Below are 16,095 nucleotides of genomic sequence, written 5' to 3' on the forward strand. Positions count from 1 at the left end.
TTTGGTCATGGTTGTGAGGTACCCCTGGAGCGAGATTCACACGCTGGCTGCCTATCCACTTAATCTGTAGGTTTGCTTTCTTTGACTTGTACAATGTTTTGGAAGTCAGGAAAATTTCATGTAAAAATCCTTATTTCTTTGGTTTCTGTTGAAAACTTCAAAAATATAGATAGCACTACTTTTCTGGAATTTTTGAATAATGGCAGCACTTGGCTACAGCTGAATATCTGAGTATGCAGTACCCTTAGATGGATGGGCATTCTCTCCAGTTCTCCATAGTCCGTACCCCCTGTTGCTTACACCTGGCTAGTTTTTTTCCCATATGTTTCCTGGGTGGTATTTTTGTTGCTCTGGGGTCATGAAACAATGATCATGTTCAGGAAACGTTAACGTCTTCTATATTTTTATTATTATTATTTGAAAATTGTAGTTTATGTATGATAGCTCTTAATTGGCCAGAATATTTTATCAAATAAGATAATTCAGTGCTAAATAAATAAACTTTATACCTACTGACTAATCTTAGTTTGCATGATCTTTATGGGTTACCTTTAAACTTCCAAAAGATCCTTCAAGTTATATAGGTTAGCTGCTACCAAATATCATTGATTTTATAGGAGATTATTTTTAGATAGAAATCTTGGATGAAAATTCACTAGTTACCTGAAGTTTTCACTAAGTCAGAGTTTTAGAGGTTTTCTCTCTTTTGGCCATATTTATTTTCTTTTCATATTCTTTCTATTCTGTAGAATAACGATATAACTAATACCAATGTAACTAATATTTTACCCCAGGTATTCAGTAGTTTGCTTGTTTTTGTCTCTAATCTCTTTTAGGGAGTAGAAGAGAAGTTTTATTTTATTTATAATGTTACCATGCCTTTATGCATTTTTAAACTATTATAGTCAGGTTTTGCCTGTTTTGGAACTTCCTTGGAATCATACTGTGTATATTCTTCTGTGTTATCTTTCACTCAGTATCATTTATGAGAGTCATCCAAGTTGTGGTGTGTTGCTTTAGTTTTTCATTCAGTTTCTTTGTAGGAAGATATTTCATTATTGATCCATTCTCCTGTTAATGAACAGGTGTGTTACTTCCAAGTTTTGGTTAGTTAAGAACAATACAACTATGAACATTTTTGTACATGGACCTTGTTGCACATTTTCCTGTTTCTTGCAGATGTATATCTAGGAGTAGAAGAGCTGGGTCCTAGGGTATGCCTATTTTCAAGGCTACTGGCAAATGCCAAATTCTTTCCCCCAGTGGTTGTAGCAATTTATATTTCCACCAGCAAATGAATGAGAATTCTAGAAGCTCTACATTATTGTCAGTGCAAAAACGTAATATCTATAAAAAATAAAAAAGTTTCTTAGGGGTATTATCTTTTAAACTTAAATACAACACACACACACACATACACACACAGACGTGCTACACTCCAAGAAGTGGTTGGTTAATTTTGCTTAGGATTAATATTATATAAAAGATAAATATTTTAGCTTTGGAGGTGGTTAAGTAGTTGCCATAATTAGCTATTTTATACCTCTGCTCCCTGCCTCCGTAACTGAGATGGTAGTGATATCTTTGAAATAATGGGAAAACATATTTTTTCTTTATATGAAAACTTCTTGCCACTACCTTTGAAGGACGTGGGTTACAACAGTATGATCTGAAATGGAATAACTTAGCCAGAGAGAAGAAACTTTAGCCAGAGATTAGAAGAGTCATTAATTTAGAAATATTTTGAAAAAAGTATTCAAAGTTTCATGTAACTTTGGTTTTTATCCCAAGCAACTTCCTTAGCCCTTGTGCTACTTCCTTGGGATAGGGTTGTGTTAACTACTTATAGTTTGTAGAATTTCTAATTGAAGATGGTATACTTTTTTCCCTGGCAAAGATATTAAGCTATATGATACACCACAAGGAAACATGTAGTGTGTAATGCAGTGGGACACAATAGGCGTCTTTTTGAATTAAATAGAGCACAATGAAAGTCAGAGATTTATTGTATTTAGCAGGTTGTTTCTAGAAAGAATTTTTTAGAATGACATGATTCTCTTAGTTCTATTATTTCGATACGGATTTATTTTCTTTGGCTTGCTTTTATTATTAGAAACCCTCAGTTTTTGGAGGAAATGCCCTACTTGACTATACAATCCCAAAGGATTTGTGCAAGTTTGGCATAGCCGTTTAGGAACAACAAAGGATGCACACCTCTGGGATATTTGCCTATGAAGGTGGTTTTTCTTTGTTGCTTGCTTTAAGGAAAATTTTAATGTGGTAATAGCATAGTAGTTCTGGCTTTGGCAAAATGCCTCTTCTCTTTGTCACAAACATTTGTTTTTTATGGAGTGATACAGTATTCTTAAAAAGCGCACTCAAGCAGTTTTCAGAGAAAAACAAACCAGGTAGACACTGATCTTTATCTGAAATCATTGATGAGTTCTTTTGGTCTTTGTCAGATATAGAAGAATCTCTTTACAGTTCTAGAGAGTGTATGTTTTTCTTTTTTATTCCGGATTATTTTACATATTCATTTCTGTTGATAGCAGTCCACATCTATATATTTTTTATGTCTTTAGTCCAATTATGTTACTTTATTTTCCCATTATTAGCTGTTTCTACCTTTTTTGCTGTCATGTGTGGTGCTGCTGGATATATCTTTAAGTTACTGATTTTTGAGGTGAGATTATTTCTTTAGGTATATCCCAAAATAGAATCATCTTGGGGTATGGTTTTAAGGCAGTTGTGACTCATTTCTATATAGTTCTGGGGATGTTGGAAATCCATTTACATTATCCTATCTATGTCCTGTTTCCTTAGATCCCTGCCAATACTGAGGTGAAGTTTTTAAAATTTTACTTTTGTTATTAATAACATGCATATAGTAATATGTTTTAATATTTATTCTTGATCAGAAGCATTTTTTTTTACATTTTTTCATACTATGGTTTTTTGTCCTGGGTAAATTTAATCTTTGACTGTTTTATCAGGATGAATTGGAGAATTGACCTAACATGGATTATATATAGCTAACTTCTTTGCTCTCACTTTATTTCATTATGCAAATTTCTTATCTAATGTTAAAAGCATGTATCCATTTTGATGTTTTACTTCAGCGGAATACCAAAATAATTTATTCTAAAACGTGAAATAAGAATATAAATTTATAAAGCCTTATTGGTGAGAAATTTGCTTGTAAGAACTCTTCATTCCTGGTTATTAGTTTTCTAAAGTAGATATTTAAATAGCAATTTAATTTTTATCCTTTGAAAACGTTTCCTGATGAGATTTATAAATGCTGTAACATTTCATGGTAAACCTCATGCCCTTATAAATATAATTTTCACTCAGAATTGGCAACAAAATTTTTTGAGAAAATCATAGAGCTATTAAAAAAGCAAGGAAGAAACTAAATAAAGTTAATTTAAGTGTTTAACTTTGGTCACATTTTAGGATCATTCATATCTCTTTTTGCCTGTAAGCCCTTGACTGTAGTTAGTTCTCCATGAGTCCATTTTATTTCAGCATTGGGGTCAGGTAGCTGAGCCTGTAGGTATTTATGTCTTTTAGATAGACATAAGGGTTTTGAAGGTTAGATTACCAAGGAGTAGACTTTCTTCAGAGCTTCTGGCTGACCGAGGGAATTCCAGGAAAATCTAATGTCATTTGGAGACCACTTTTCTTTCTACTTGGCCAGAGATTTTAACTCTTTGATAGAATTCAGAGGATCTAAGAACCTAAGTGGAGAAAAGATCTAATTGAATGTTATCATTTCTTTGAATTATGAATGTAAGCAACAACAGCCATTAGTTCTTATTTTTAATACATTCATAAAGAACACATATATCACAAATTTGCCTTACTATTTTAATACCTATATTTCAATTTAATTGTTTTTTGTCATAATCCTGTGTATTTTATGCATTTAAAAATATGATTCTAGGAGATGGTCTGGTTTCCACTGGATTCCAGAAGGGTTCATGGCCCTCCAAAGTTTAAGAACCTCGCCCTAAGGAGAATGGATTCTTTTATATTACATGACTGCAGAATTCCTCCCTCCCATTCATGGACGTTTGCCAAACTGGCAGTGCTAGTCTGGGTTAGACTGGGATAGAGAGATGCTGGCTAGGATTGATTGCTGGACTCTAGAAAGGTGCCTGAGTGAAGTGGTTTCGTTATCTATCACAGGCTGATGGACAGTTAATTGCCAGCAAAAAGTGGGGAAAATATAGTTTTTGTTTACATAAAAATATGCTAGTTATTTTTCTGTTGTACAAGTTCATGACTATTGAACTATATTAAAAAATAAAGAGGAGAAAAAAAAGAAATACCTGTAATGCTTTTTGTTAAGATCTTTGTATCTCCTTATAGATCTTTTTAATATGACATATATATTTGTATGTATACATGTATGTGTATATTATATATGTATGTGCACATATGTAGAGATACATATAGAAATATATATACATATGTTCAAATACATGTATATTTAGATGTACTTTTTTAAAAACGAAAATGAAATTATACTCTATAAGTAACTTGCCCTTTTTTTGGTTCAGGTTTATTGAGATACAATTTACATACAGTAAAATTTACCTTTTTTAGTGTACAATTCTGTGAGTTTTGACAAACACATAGAGACATGTAATCTCCTCGCTACAGTCAAGATACAGGACAGTTATGTCATCCCCCAAAATCTCCTTATGCCCATTTGGTAGTCATCCTCTTCCCCTTGCAGTCATTTCTCTCTTTTTTGTTCCTTTTACAAAATGTCATATAAATGGCATTGTACAGTATGTAGTTTCAAGGCTAACTTCTTTCATTTAGCATATGTTTTCCTGTAGGGGTTTTGGTTTTAGATTATGCTTCAAGAATCTTTTATCAAATTGATGAAAATGTTCTTATTTTTTTTTCAGAGTTTCATTGCTTCATTTTTGAAAATTTAAGCCTTTAGTCTGGCACTTATTTTAGTATAAATCATGAGGCAGAGAATCCAACTTTTAAGAATTAGCCAGTTCAGCTATATTTATTAAGATTGAGTTACTAATATAATACTCTTACTAAATATTGATTTCCTCACAGGTAACACAAGTAGCAAGACAGCCGGGACCCCCGCCCCCTTCCCCTTATTCAGCACATGAAATAAACAAGGGGCATCCAAATCTTGCACCAACGCCCCCGGGACATGCATCGTCCCCTGGACTCACTCAAGTAAGAAAAACTTTTTTTTTAAAAGAAATTTCCATGTAAAAGCAGCTTTTCTGTTTTTCTAAAGCCAACTTTTAAGCAGTAACATACAACATTGCTTGAACAGTAATTTCTATTTTGTCTTTGCATTTTTTTAAGACACATCTCCCATAATAGTGGCTACTAATAACAATTTTATGCATTTCATTTATGGAGTCATTCAAAATGAACTGTCACTGATATTTAGTTTTCCTTTTTGTTGTTTTAGAAATTAGAGTATGATTCTAAAGTCCATTAAAAACCCCACAAAGCACTTGTTTGCTTTTTAATGCATAATCAGCTAGTTTCCCTTCTTCTCCCTTTTAGGTAGGTTATTTTCTGCTTTTTTAAAAAGTGTGGCTGTCTTTCCTCCTTGACTAATTTTAGTGGGCTTTTTTGTTGATTGGTTTGGTTTTGATTCATAAATAGATTATTGGAATTTGTTAGGCTTAAAATTTTGTTGAACTGTTAAAGAGTAGTGAACTCCTTTGTGTATTTCCAATTAACAGGTACAGCAGACATTGAAACACTGTTTTAAGATGTCACTGTGGGTCTCCTGCATTTTAAGCCATTTCCTAAGATATTGCTGGCTTGCACCAGTCTACCATCACATGCTTATTTGAGCTTCCTTGTGGTTCAGAGCGGGCTACAGTTATGAAGTGTCTTATTGGAATATGGAGAGAGTCAAGCCAATAACCTTGACCCGTGCTGTTTGAGATTGTTAGTATTTGCACATAGAAACTGCTCCTTTTAATAAAGAAAATTAATTTTATAACATTATTTTCAATTTTGGCTTCCATATTTTAGGCCTTTTAGAGCTTGAATAATAAGAGTGGTAAGGAATTACTTACTAAAAATAATGCGAAGAGCTGGCAATTATGTTAGGGGCTGATTAATAGTAGTTTAGACTATAGAATGTTTGGAGAAGGAATGTACAACTTGCCAAACCATGATTGAAATAGTCCTATTAAGGAATATGTAAATTAATTTGGACTTAGTTCTATGCTTAAACTTGGTCTGAATCATTCCTATTTAAGTTTGAGTTGTAAAACTAAGACATGTCAAATTGAATTCTGAATTGTTTAAAATGAGGTTCTTGTGTTGGTTTTCATGGCACTGAACAGAACTACCCAAGATATTAATAAGGTATATTGATCTGAATCTAATCAGGAGAGAAAAACTAGGTAGTAATTTGAATAGCGAAAGTTGAATATAAAGGATTATTAAGTATAACAGGATTGGAGTAATGAGAGATTGGCTAATAAGAAAGAGAACTTTAAAGAATAAAAAATAGCAAATATGAGGAGCAGCTGCTTCTCCTGGGGTTGAGATAGGGTACCCACGCAAAAGTCTTCTTCTCCAGGGCTGATATTAGAAAGTGCGTGGCCATGGCTCATCTAATGGTAGAGAAGTCACTCTAGTATCATACCAGTGGAACATGCTGGAAAATCCTTCCTCTGGAACTTGTTGGAAATTTGCTCTATGGAATGATGGGGAAAGGTGGGTTCTCTATTACTGGTCTCCTTTAGCAAAGAGCTGCTGCATTGCACAGTGGCTGGAGGCTCCTTATAGCATCTGTTTGCCACAGATACTTCAAATAACCTTGGAACTGCTGGATCATAGGTCCCATGTGATAGAGCAGCTTGCATTGCAAGCTAAACTTGATGCGGAGCCTTCTTTTGTTCTGTTCCTCACTCAAAATTGGAAACCTCCCAGCTGACTCTGTAGGTAGGTTGAGGTGTAGCACACTCAAATGTAGTGTATATGTTGCCTCCAAAATCCAAAAAAGGCCTATCAAATCTTGTGCCTCCATTTTTCATGGTAGGTAGTGTTAGGTAAGAGACTGCTCTGCCCACCATGGGCACAGATCCAGATTTTGTTGGACAGGACATGCTGCGGCTTGCTGAGTGGTAGAGAAGTTGCTGTGGTGTCATATCAGTGCAACTTATTAGAAATCCACCCTCTGGAACTTGACAGAATTCTGCCTTTGCAGGAAGGTTTCTTAGAGGAGGCACTCTGCTGCAGAACTGCCTGAGAGGGTACCAGGTAGGCTGTTGGCCACTGGATACTGCTGGCTGCTGCGCATTGCAGCAGAAACCTGACACTGAAGAAGCTATGCACTGTAGGGCAGCGGAGCACTGAAGAAGCCAGATTCTGTAGGAGCTGCCTGTACTGCAGGAGCCTGCTGTGCAAGCCCACAGGAACCAGGAAGCGAAATCCTTTCCTCCTGCAGTATCTCCACAGTGCCCTCTACTGACAGAGCTTAACATGGTGCTAGCTGAAATGGAAAAATATTTCAAGAGCCCAGATCCATTTTCACTGTACAGGCAAACAAGGTGAATTTTGAGTTGAAAGGCAAGCAATTAATAACTGGTGCATAAGTGAAAAAGCTTAGTTTTCCATTTCAAATTTATACTGTTTCAAGTTGTAATTTGACCCTAGTGTTTGTCCCAACCACTTAAGTTTTATGGAAGACAAGCCTGCTTACAAATGCATAGTTTGGGGCCGGCTGTGGCTTAGTGGTTAAGTGCTGGCGCTTCGCTACTGGCGGCCCGGGTTCGGATCCTGGGCGCGCACTGATGCACCGCTTCTCCAGCTATGCTGAGGCCACGTCCCACATACAGCAACTAGAAGGATGTGCAACTATGACATACAACTATCTACTGGGGCTTTGGGGAAAAAAATGAGGAGGATTGGCAATAGATGTTAGCTCAGAGCTGGTCTTCCTCAGCAAAAAGAGGAGGATTAGCATGGATGTTAGCTCAGGGCTGATCTTCCTCAAAAAAACAAAAAACAAAAACAAATGCATAGTTTGTATTGAAGAAAGGATGAAAGGATGATCTGTATGCCTTTTTTTTTTTAATGTTTTTTATTTTTTTTTATTTTCCCCCAAAGCCCCAGTAGATAGTTGTGTGTCATAGTTGCACATCCTTCTAGTTGCTGTACGTGGGACGCGGCCTCAGCATGGCCGGAGAAGCGGTGTGTCAGTGCACGCCCGGGATCTGAACCCGGGCCGCCAGCAGTGGAGCCCGCGCACTCAACTGCCAAGCCACGGGCCGGCCCTCTGTATGCCTTTTTATTAGTTACCTTTCGAAGTCAGAGTGCATGAATCCCAGGAAGACAGGTCACCAAATATTATTCTGCTTTACTTTGTGGTGTTTTGCTACCATTTTGCCTAATCTGATGGATGAACCCAGTAAATTACACCTGGTTCACATACCCTTTTCTCCCCCCTGCCTGTCAGACCGAGGCAGGCTTGTGTGGATTCGTTTATCTCCTAACAATGTCTTAACGTCTGTGGATAGAGTAAGTTTTTCTAAATTGGCCTATCTGGAAAAATGAGGAGTTTTATGGGAAACTCAGTCTCCGTAGATTGAACAGTTGATATGTTTATGGATCATAATGGAAAACAGAGCTTTCAAAATAGAGGAAAAAGGCTTGGAGTCAAACAGACCTAGGTTCTGGGGCTTGGTCTGTCACTTTCTGGTTACATGATGTTGGGTAAACTATTTAATGTCTCTAGAACTTGGTTTCTTTGTCTGCTATATGGGGGAGAATTAGAATTCTACCACCCTTTAAGAGGGTTGTTATGAAGATTACATAAAATTCTGCTGCAGATCAGGACACGCTAAATGCTTTTAACGTGTGTCATTTATTATTTTCATGCCTGTCAGACTTGGTTCCCCTCAGGATTTATATGTGTGTGTGTGTAACTCATCTAATTTGGCTACCTGTCTGGTATTAGTGTGAATCTCAGAAGCTCTCCCCAAGAGTTTGAGATGTCTTCCAGATTTTGCTTATCCCAGGTCTTTGCTTATCCTTAATACGAGGACAAAACTAGAGGCCAGGCCTGGTCGTTTTCTTTTGGCAGTAGTGTGGTTTATTCTTTTGCACTATTAGCTTCAAATCAACTGAAGATAAGATTTTTTTTTTTAAACTTATACATTGTACTCTTTATTTTTTTTTTAAAGATTTTATTTATTTATTTATTTTCCCCCAAAGCCCCAGTAGATAGTTGTATGTCATAGCTGCACATCCTTCTAGTTGCTGTATGTGGGACACGGCCTCAGCATGGCCGGAGAAGTGGTGCGTAGGTGCGTGCCCGGGATCTGAACCCGGGCCTCCAGCAGCGGAGCGCGCGCACTTAACCGCTAAGCCACGGGGCCGGCCCTGAAGATAAGATTAAAGAAACTTCTTTAGCCACAAGCCCTTTTTGATGTGACAGTCTCCCCTTCTTCTGTGATTCAGATATTTTTGTCCCAAGTAGCTACCTGTGTCTATGACTCAATGTTTGACACTAAATGAATCTGTTAGGGTCTCAGTGAAAGCAACTTAGCTGAAGAAAAATGAATTTTCACAGCTTTGAAACATAAAAGAGGGAAAATGTAGAAAATTGCTCCCAGTCGCTTCCTGACATCATCAGTGACAGCCTCTTCACCTGCTTCTTTCTCTTCAAGATGGGATTTTACGCACTCGTGTACACGTTCGTCCATATGTGCACATGACAAATATTAAGGCTTTATGTGCATTTTCCTTTGTTATATGTCTTCTAAATCTTTCTAGCCCTCTGCCTTCTGGAGGTTTTGTTTAATCAAAGTAAAAAACTTTCTACTATTACACCATTAGAGATTAATAGTTAAAAGGACATTTCCAACCTATGATAAATTTGTGAGGGACAGAGTCTTTTTAGGTGTGGATTCTTTTCAGTTGCTCTGAAATGGCAGCATTTGTACAGTCTCTGAACCCAGAATGTCCTTACTGTGGAAATGGTAAAGAATTAGAATTGAAAAGTATCTTTTGGGGCAGATTTCAAAGTAGAGAAAGGCACTCTCCTGGGAGTCAAGAGACCGGGGTTCCCAGTCTCAGCTCTGCCAATACTGTTTCAAAGTTTGAGCCAGTGGAAGTTCCTATTAATGCTCAGTTTTCCTCTTTGTAAGTATGAGGCTTGTATTAGATGAGATCTGAATTTCCTTTAAGATCTCTGTGGGTTTTGGAAACTACTTCAGAGTAGCCAGTTGTTATTATGAAAAATTTTTGAATTCTCATTTTTAGATTTAAAATTAAGCAAACTTTGCATTCTGTTTCATTTTGTATCTTTTTTTTTGTGTGTGTGTGAGGAAGATCTGCCCTGAGCTAACATCTGCCAATCCTCCTCTTTTTGCTGAGGAAGACTGGCCCTGGGCTAACATCCATGCCCATCTTCCTCCACTTTATATGGGACGCCACCACAGCATGGCTTGACAAGCGGTGTGTCTTGGTGCGTGCCTGGGATCCGAACCAGCGAACCCCGGGCCGCCGCAGCGGAGTGCGTGCGCCTTACCACTTGCGCCACTCAGCCGGCCCCCATTTTGTATCTTTTGTTTAATATCAGAAGTTTGTTATTTGATTTTTCTTAAATTACTTATGTTAAGCAAGACAAAAGTGTTTCCTACTTATTGCTTAATTGTTGGTACATTTGCTTTAACTCAGTTCATTTTCACATAATTGAACTAAATTACAAAACAAGGAGACCAAACTGGTACTGATTACCAGGTTCAACATCTAGGCCTTTTCTTTTTTCTCTTGGTGTCACTGTCTAGACTCCTAAAACATGTTCACAGTAATCAGTGAGAAGACATGATCAGAATAATGCCAAAGAAGTGGAGTGATACATGTTTTCTGTCTGCTGTTCCTGAAAATTTCATTTGGCTTTTCTTTTTCTGAGATCAACTTAATCATGGTATGTAGTAGACTGAGATGGTGATGAAATATGATCCACTGGTTAGATTCTTTATTATCCGTGGAAATGCTAATAAGCAAAGGAGTTCTTCACTGAGGAATAGAGATTGATCATGATGTTTATTTTAACACTACAGCTGTCATTAGTAAAGGATGAGTTTCAAACAACTCAGGATCCCTACAGTCTTTTCACTTTATCCAACTGGCAGACTTCATTTTCCTTTCAGAGGTCTCGTTTTACTAAGGAAAAATTGTCAGTGTTGCCTTGCAGTTTGTTGATTGACCAATGATTGTTTCAGGCTTTGTAAACTGCTTTTTCTTTATTATTACAATAACTAGTTATTTTATTTACTGCATGCAAGTTTTTATACTTTTTTGTGATGTTTTTCTTTTGGTGGGTGATTCATGAAGAAAATAAACTGAATTTGACAACTCTGACAATTTGACTTTGCTAAACCAGGCTGAAGTAGAGGAAGCTTTGAAAGTTTTTTTCACATTTCATTGTTGAAATAGATCATCATTATTCAGTATTGAATTTTCTTAAAAAAGAAAGCAAAGCAAAATTTATCATTTTTATACTCCCCTTCTCCCCCATGGAACACATTGTGGCTGTCTAAGGCAGTCTAGGCAGAGGTGAGTGATGCTTGGAAGCTGCATTCATGCGTGGCACGTGGGGATTTGATGTGGGCTCGGAAACCTGCAGTACTGACTGCATTGAGTTGGTGCTGGTGGGGCCAAATCCTCTGTTTTGTTTTCCTGTTTTTCAGTTGATAGTATACATACTTACTTAAAAATTTTCACCTCGTTGAAAATTTCTTCAACAGGTATTGTCATTAAATACTTTATAAATTAACATGCCTTTGTAAATGTCGTTAATATACAAGTAAGTTACAAAGGCCTATATAATACCCAGATCATTTATGTCTGTGGTTTCATTCAATATATGCTAAATAATTGTGGTAAGCTCTTTCTTCTGACTGTTGTGATTTATTTTAATGTGGTCATATTTGACTAGAGATTTTCAGCTCTTTTGTCATTTTTTGTTTTTATTAACAAAAACAAGTTGGAACCATATTTATAAAGTAGGACTTCACTAAGTGTTTTCCTATTATGTGAATTTCATCTTTCATGCAGTCTTATAACTTACCATGAAATATGCCTAAATTTTTATATGCTTGTTTGATTATGCTTTTCTTTGCATTGCATATAGCTAAAAAAAAAAAATCCCAGTGATGTTCTTTCAAAATTTTTGTGGTTAGTTTTTAAGTGTTGCTGCAAGAATGATTTTAATTAAGTGCAGTTATTATTCAGACTTTCCTCACCTTAAACCCCAAGTTTTAGATTCCATTTGGCAAATCTACAAGATTAGAACCCATATTTTGAAATATCTAAATATAAAGAGTGAAAGTTTTAAAAATCAATCCTACATTAAATCAACAGTGTTTTAGAAAGCCAAAGAATTTTGTAAGAACCAGTCAGTAAGAATTGATTGTGATTTCACAAGCATTTCTTTTGTTGTCTTTGGTGTAGGCTCAGTTTTTTGTTGACGATGATACTCATTTTCATCTAAATTCTGTGCGGGGGAAAAGGGTTTAGGATTTTATCTCTCTTACGTTGAAAGAGTTGTTTCCTCTGGACACATTCTGGGAGACTCTTCTTGATTTCTCTGGCTACCACTCATCTGTTTTAATAAGGAGTGTAAAACCTCTTCCACCGTTTCCCTTGCAAGTTTACCTCTTTGGAATTTCACACTGTACTTAGTTCCCATAGTTTTAGAAGAGAAACTCACTTCAGTGCCACCAATCTATTTTTTTATTTTATTTTATTGAGGTCATAATAGTTTATAACATTGTGAAATTTCAGTTGTACATTATTATTTGTCAGTCACCATGTATATGGGCCCCTTTACCCCTTATGCCCACCCCCCAACCCCCTTCCCCTCTGGTAACCACTACTCTGTTCTCTTTGTCCGTGTATTTGTTTATCTTCCACATATGAGAGAAATCATGCAGTATTTGTCTTTCTCTGTCTGGCTTATTTTGCTTAACGTAATACCCTCCATGTTGTTTCAACTGGCACGATTTTGTCTTTTTTTTTATGGCTGAGTAGTATTCCATTGTATATATATACCACATCTTCTTTATCCAGTCATTAGTCGATGGGCACTTGGGTTGCTTCCACGTCTTGGCTATTGTGAATAATGCTGCAATGAACATAGGGGTGCATAAGTCTTTTGGAATTGTTGATTTCAGGTTCTTTGGATAAATACCCAGTAGTGGGATAGCTGGGTCGTATGGTATTTCTATTTTTAATTTTTTTGAGAAGTCTCCATACTGTTTTCCATAGTGGCTGCACCAATTTGCATTCCCACCAGCAGTGAATGAGGGGTCCCTTTTCTCCACATCCTCTCTAACATTTGTTATTTTTTGTCTTGGTCATCATTCTAACGGGTATACGGTGATATCTCATTGTAGTTTTGATTTGCATTTCCCTGATGGTTAGTGATGTTGAACATCTTTTCATGTGCCTATTGGCCATCTGTATATCTTCTTTGGAGAAGTGTTGGTTCATATCCTCTGCCCATTTTTTGATCAGGTTGTTTGTTTTGTTGCTGTTGAGTTGTGTGAGTTCCTTATAGATTTTGGATTTTAACCGCTTGTCAGATGTATGATTCGGATATATAGATATCTGGATATATAGGTAAAAATATATGTTTTACCCAGCTGTGACATTCAGATTTTTTAGATTTTTATGGTTCTGAACATTGCAACTTCAATTCAGCTATAGTAATTAGCATGTGCCAATAAATTTTGGGATGGGAAATAGAACAGGTAAGTTTTAAAGAGAATCAGAATATGGAGCAGTTTCACTATTCAATTCAAAGTGCTTGTGATATTTTCTGCAGAAATTTATATTCCATCTGTCTTAGTCTGTTTGGGCTGCTATAACAAAATAGCATAGACTGGGTGGCTTAAACAACAGACATTTATTTCTCACAGTTCTGGATGCTGGGATGTCCAAGATCAAGGTGCCAGCTGATTTGGTTCCTGGTGAGGGCCTTCTTCTTGGGATTCAGAAGGCCACCTTCTTGCTATGTCCTCACATGCCATGGAGAGACAAGCAAGCTCTCCAGTGTCTCTTATAAAGGCACCAATCCCATCATGAGGGGCTTACCCGCCTCATCACCTCATTTAGACCTAACTGCTTCCCAAAGACACCATTTCCAAATGCCATCACATTGGGGTTCAGGCTTCAACATATGAATTGGGGAGAGGGCATGCACAATTCTGTCCATAGCACCATTTATGTGATTCAGAGAGCTGTGGGGAAGGTGGGTAAATAGGACTATGGGAGAAAGGTCAGCAGAGAGGGTAAGTACCATAGACGTGTAGAATATTGTCCCAGTTTAGTCAGGCAGATGGATATATGTGCTTATCCAGATTAATTTGGGGAAGGGGTTCAGTTTGCAGGGATGTGGGAGAAGGGAGAGGACAAGCTTAATACAGAACTATTTGTTTTATCAGGGATCAGATGAGAAAGTTGACTTGAAGTATTTTGCTAACTACACAGTGTAGTATGTAAAAGCTAGCGTCTTTATAGAACTAAGAATCGTGAATTTCAGTGGCTCAACGCTCAATGAAAAGCACACGAGACACACACCATGTAACTTTGTGGTAATTTTAAATTCTGTCAATGTATAGTGAAGGAGAGGTTGAGTTATATCTAAAGCTAGTAGCATATTTAAAGCAAGTAAATCAATTAACTATAAACAGTGAATATTATAGATTGACATATAGAATAACTGTTATGAAAATAAAATGTTATAATTACCAAACCCAACTTTTTTCTCAATGCGTACATTTATTTTCTGTTCCCTTTTCTCAGTTGTTCAGTCACACTGATAATTAGGTAACAGGAAGAGCTAAATCTGATTCTAACCTTTTCATCAGTTGATGGACCCTCATTTTTTCCTTTGTGAGGAATGATAAACTCTCCGGCTAGGTGAATTCCCTCTCTTTTGTACGATGTCTTTTCTGTCTGCCCAGTATTTTGTTCCATAGGTACCTAAGTAGGTGATATGTAGGAGAAAGAAATTATGTTGCCGATATTTTGTTTCACTTCACAGGCAAAATAAATCTTCTTTTAAGTTCTCTGCGAGTGATACTCCATTTTCAGGTAGTACACTATATTATTCAAGACTCTGTTTGTTACTTCAAATCTTATTATTCTTGATCACCATTAAAATTTCTCATCATCATTTATAGTTCCGTTCCAAAATTTTGACCTGCCTGTTTAGTACAGTTGACATGACAGCCTAATTAGTTTAGCAGTGCAGCTGTTAAAGTTTTGTCAGGGAAAAAAAGAAACCGTACTAAGTATTTCAAATAGAGCGGATTTAATATATGAATTTGTTATACTAACTGATTGATTATCAAGGGGATGCTGAGGTAATCCACAGATTAGTAACTGCAGGAAGCAGCTAACATCTTAGAGCTGAGGGAATGAAAAGAGAAATGGTGGTGGTGTCAGAACCTAGGAGCTTGGAGGAAGGGTCCTTTAGGACTCAGACTTCTGAGAAAGGAGTTACTACAGGTTGGTCTTTGGACGTCAGAAACTTGGTAGGTGAGAGAGCGAGGTGAGGCTGGTACTTTGAGTATCAAGTGTGTATGCCTGTCTGCTGTTGGCATCTCTGAATGGCTTTGAGAGACTGGGGGTCTGAGTGGAGCTGGTGTCTGGAGCTGTACTGACAGGAGGTGAAAGCACCCTCCTGCTTAAGGGTGAGTTAGAGGTGAAGGACAGATGTAAGGAACTGGCACTCACAATGGCAAAGTGAGGTATAATTTCCTTACTAATAAAGAATAAGTTGGGACCAGTAAACCCCAATGAATTTAACAATAGATAGGAAAGGGATTAATGCAAAGTAAATGTGATGAAATAGTAGGACTATGGAGCATGTTGGTAACTGTAATAGGAATGACGTTAAATTCAGCTATTAAATAGTGACTCATATTGGTCAAAAACCAAAATCTAGGTACATGCGTTTAAACATGACAGAGAAAGACTGAAAACAAAAGCACGGAAACATTAACGGGAAAATGCAAATAAAAAGAAAGCAGGTGTAAACAACCTTTAGAAGTCAACATA

The 16,095-nt window shown here is 36.8% G+C and overlaps 1 protein-coding gene across 17 annotated transcripts in view; it reads left to right on the forward strand.

Annotated features, from left to right (window-relative positions):
* Positions 1-16,095, forward strand: part of EIF4G3 (eukaryotic translation initiation factor 4 gamma 3) — a 351,740-nt gene that overhangs the window by 136,770 nt on the left and 198,875 nt on the right. For 10 of the 17 annotated variants that reach the window (XM_087446658.1, XM_087446641.1, XM_087446642.1 and 7 more), the window contains exon 3: positions 5,089-5,217. The exons of the other annotated variants lie outside the window; for them this stretch is intronic. In XM_087446658.1, coding sequence (XP_087302784.1) covers positions 5,089-5,217 — 129 coding nt within the window. The remainder of the gene's footprint in view (positions 1-5,088; positions 5,218-16,095) is intronic. 17 annotated transcript variants of the gene reach the window in all.

The sequence above is a fragment of the Ceratotherium simum genome, chromosome 22 (assembly GCF_057802395.1).
Source record: "Ceratotherium simum simum isolate JZ-2026a chromosome 22, ASM5780239v1, whole genome shotgun sequence".
Classification (NCBI taxonomy): domain Eukaryota; kingdom Metazoa; phylum Chordata; class Mammalia; order Perissodactyla; family Rhinocerotidae; genus Ceratotherium; species Ceratotherium simum.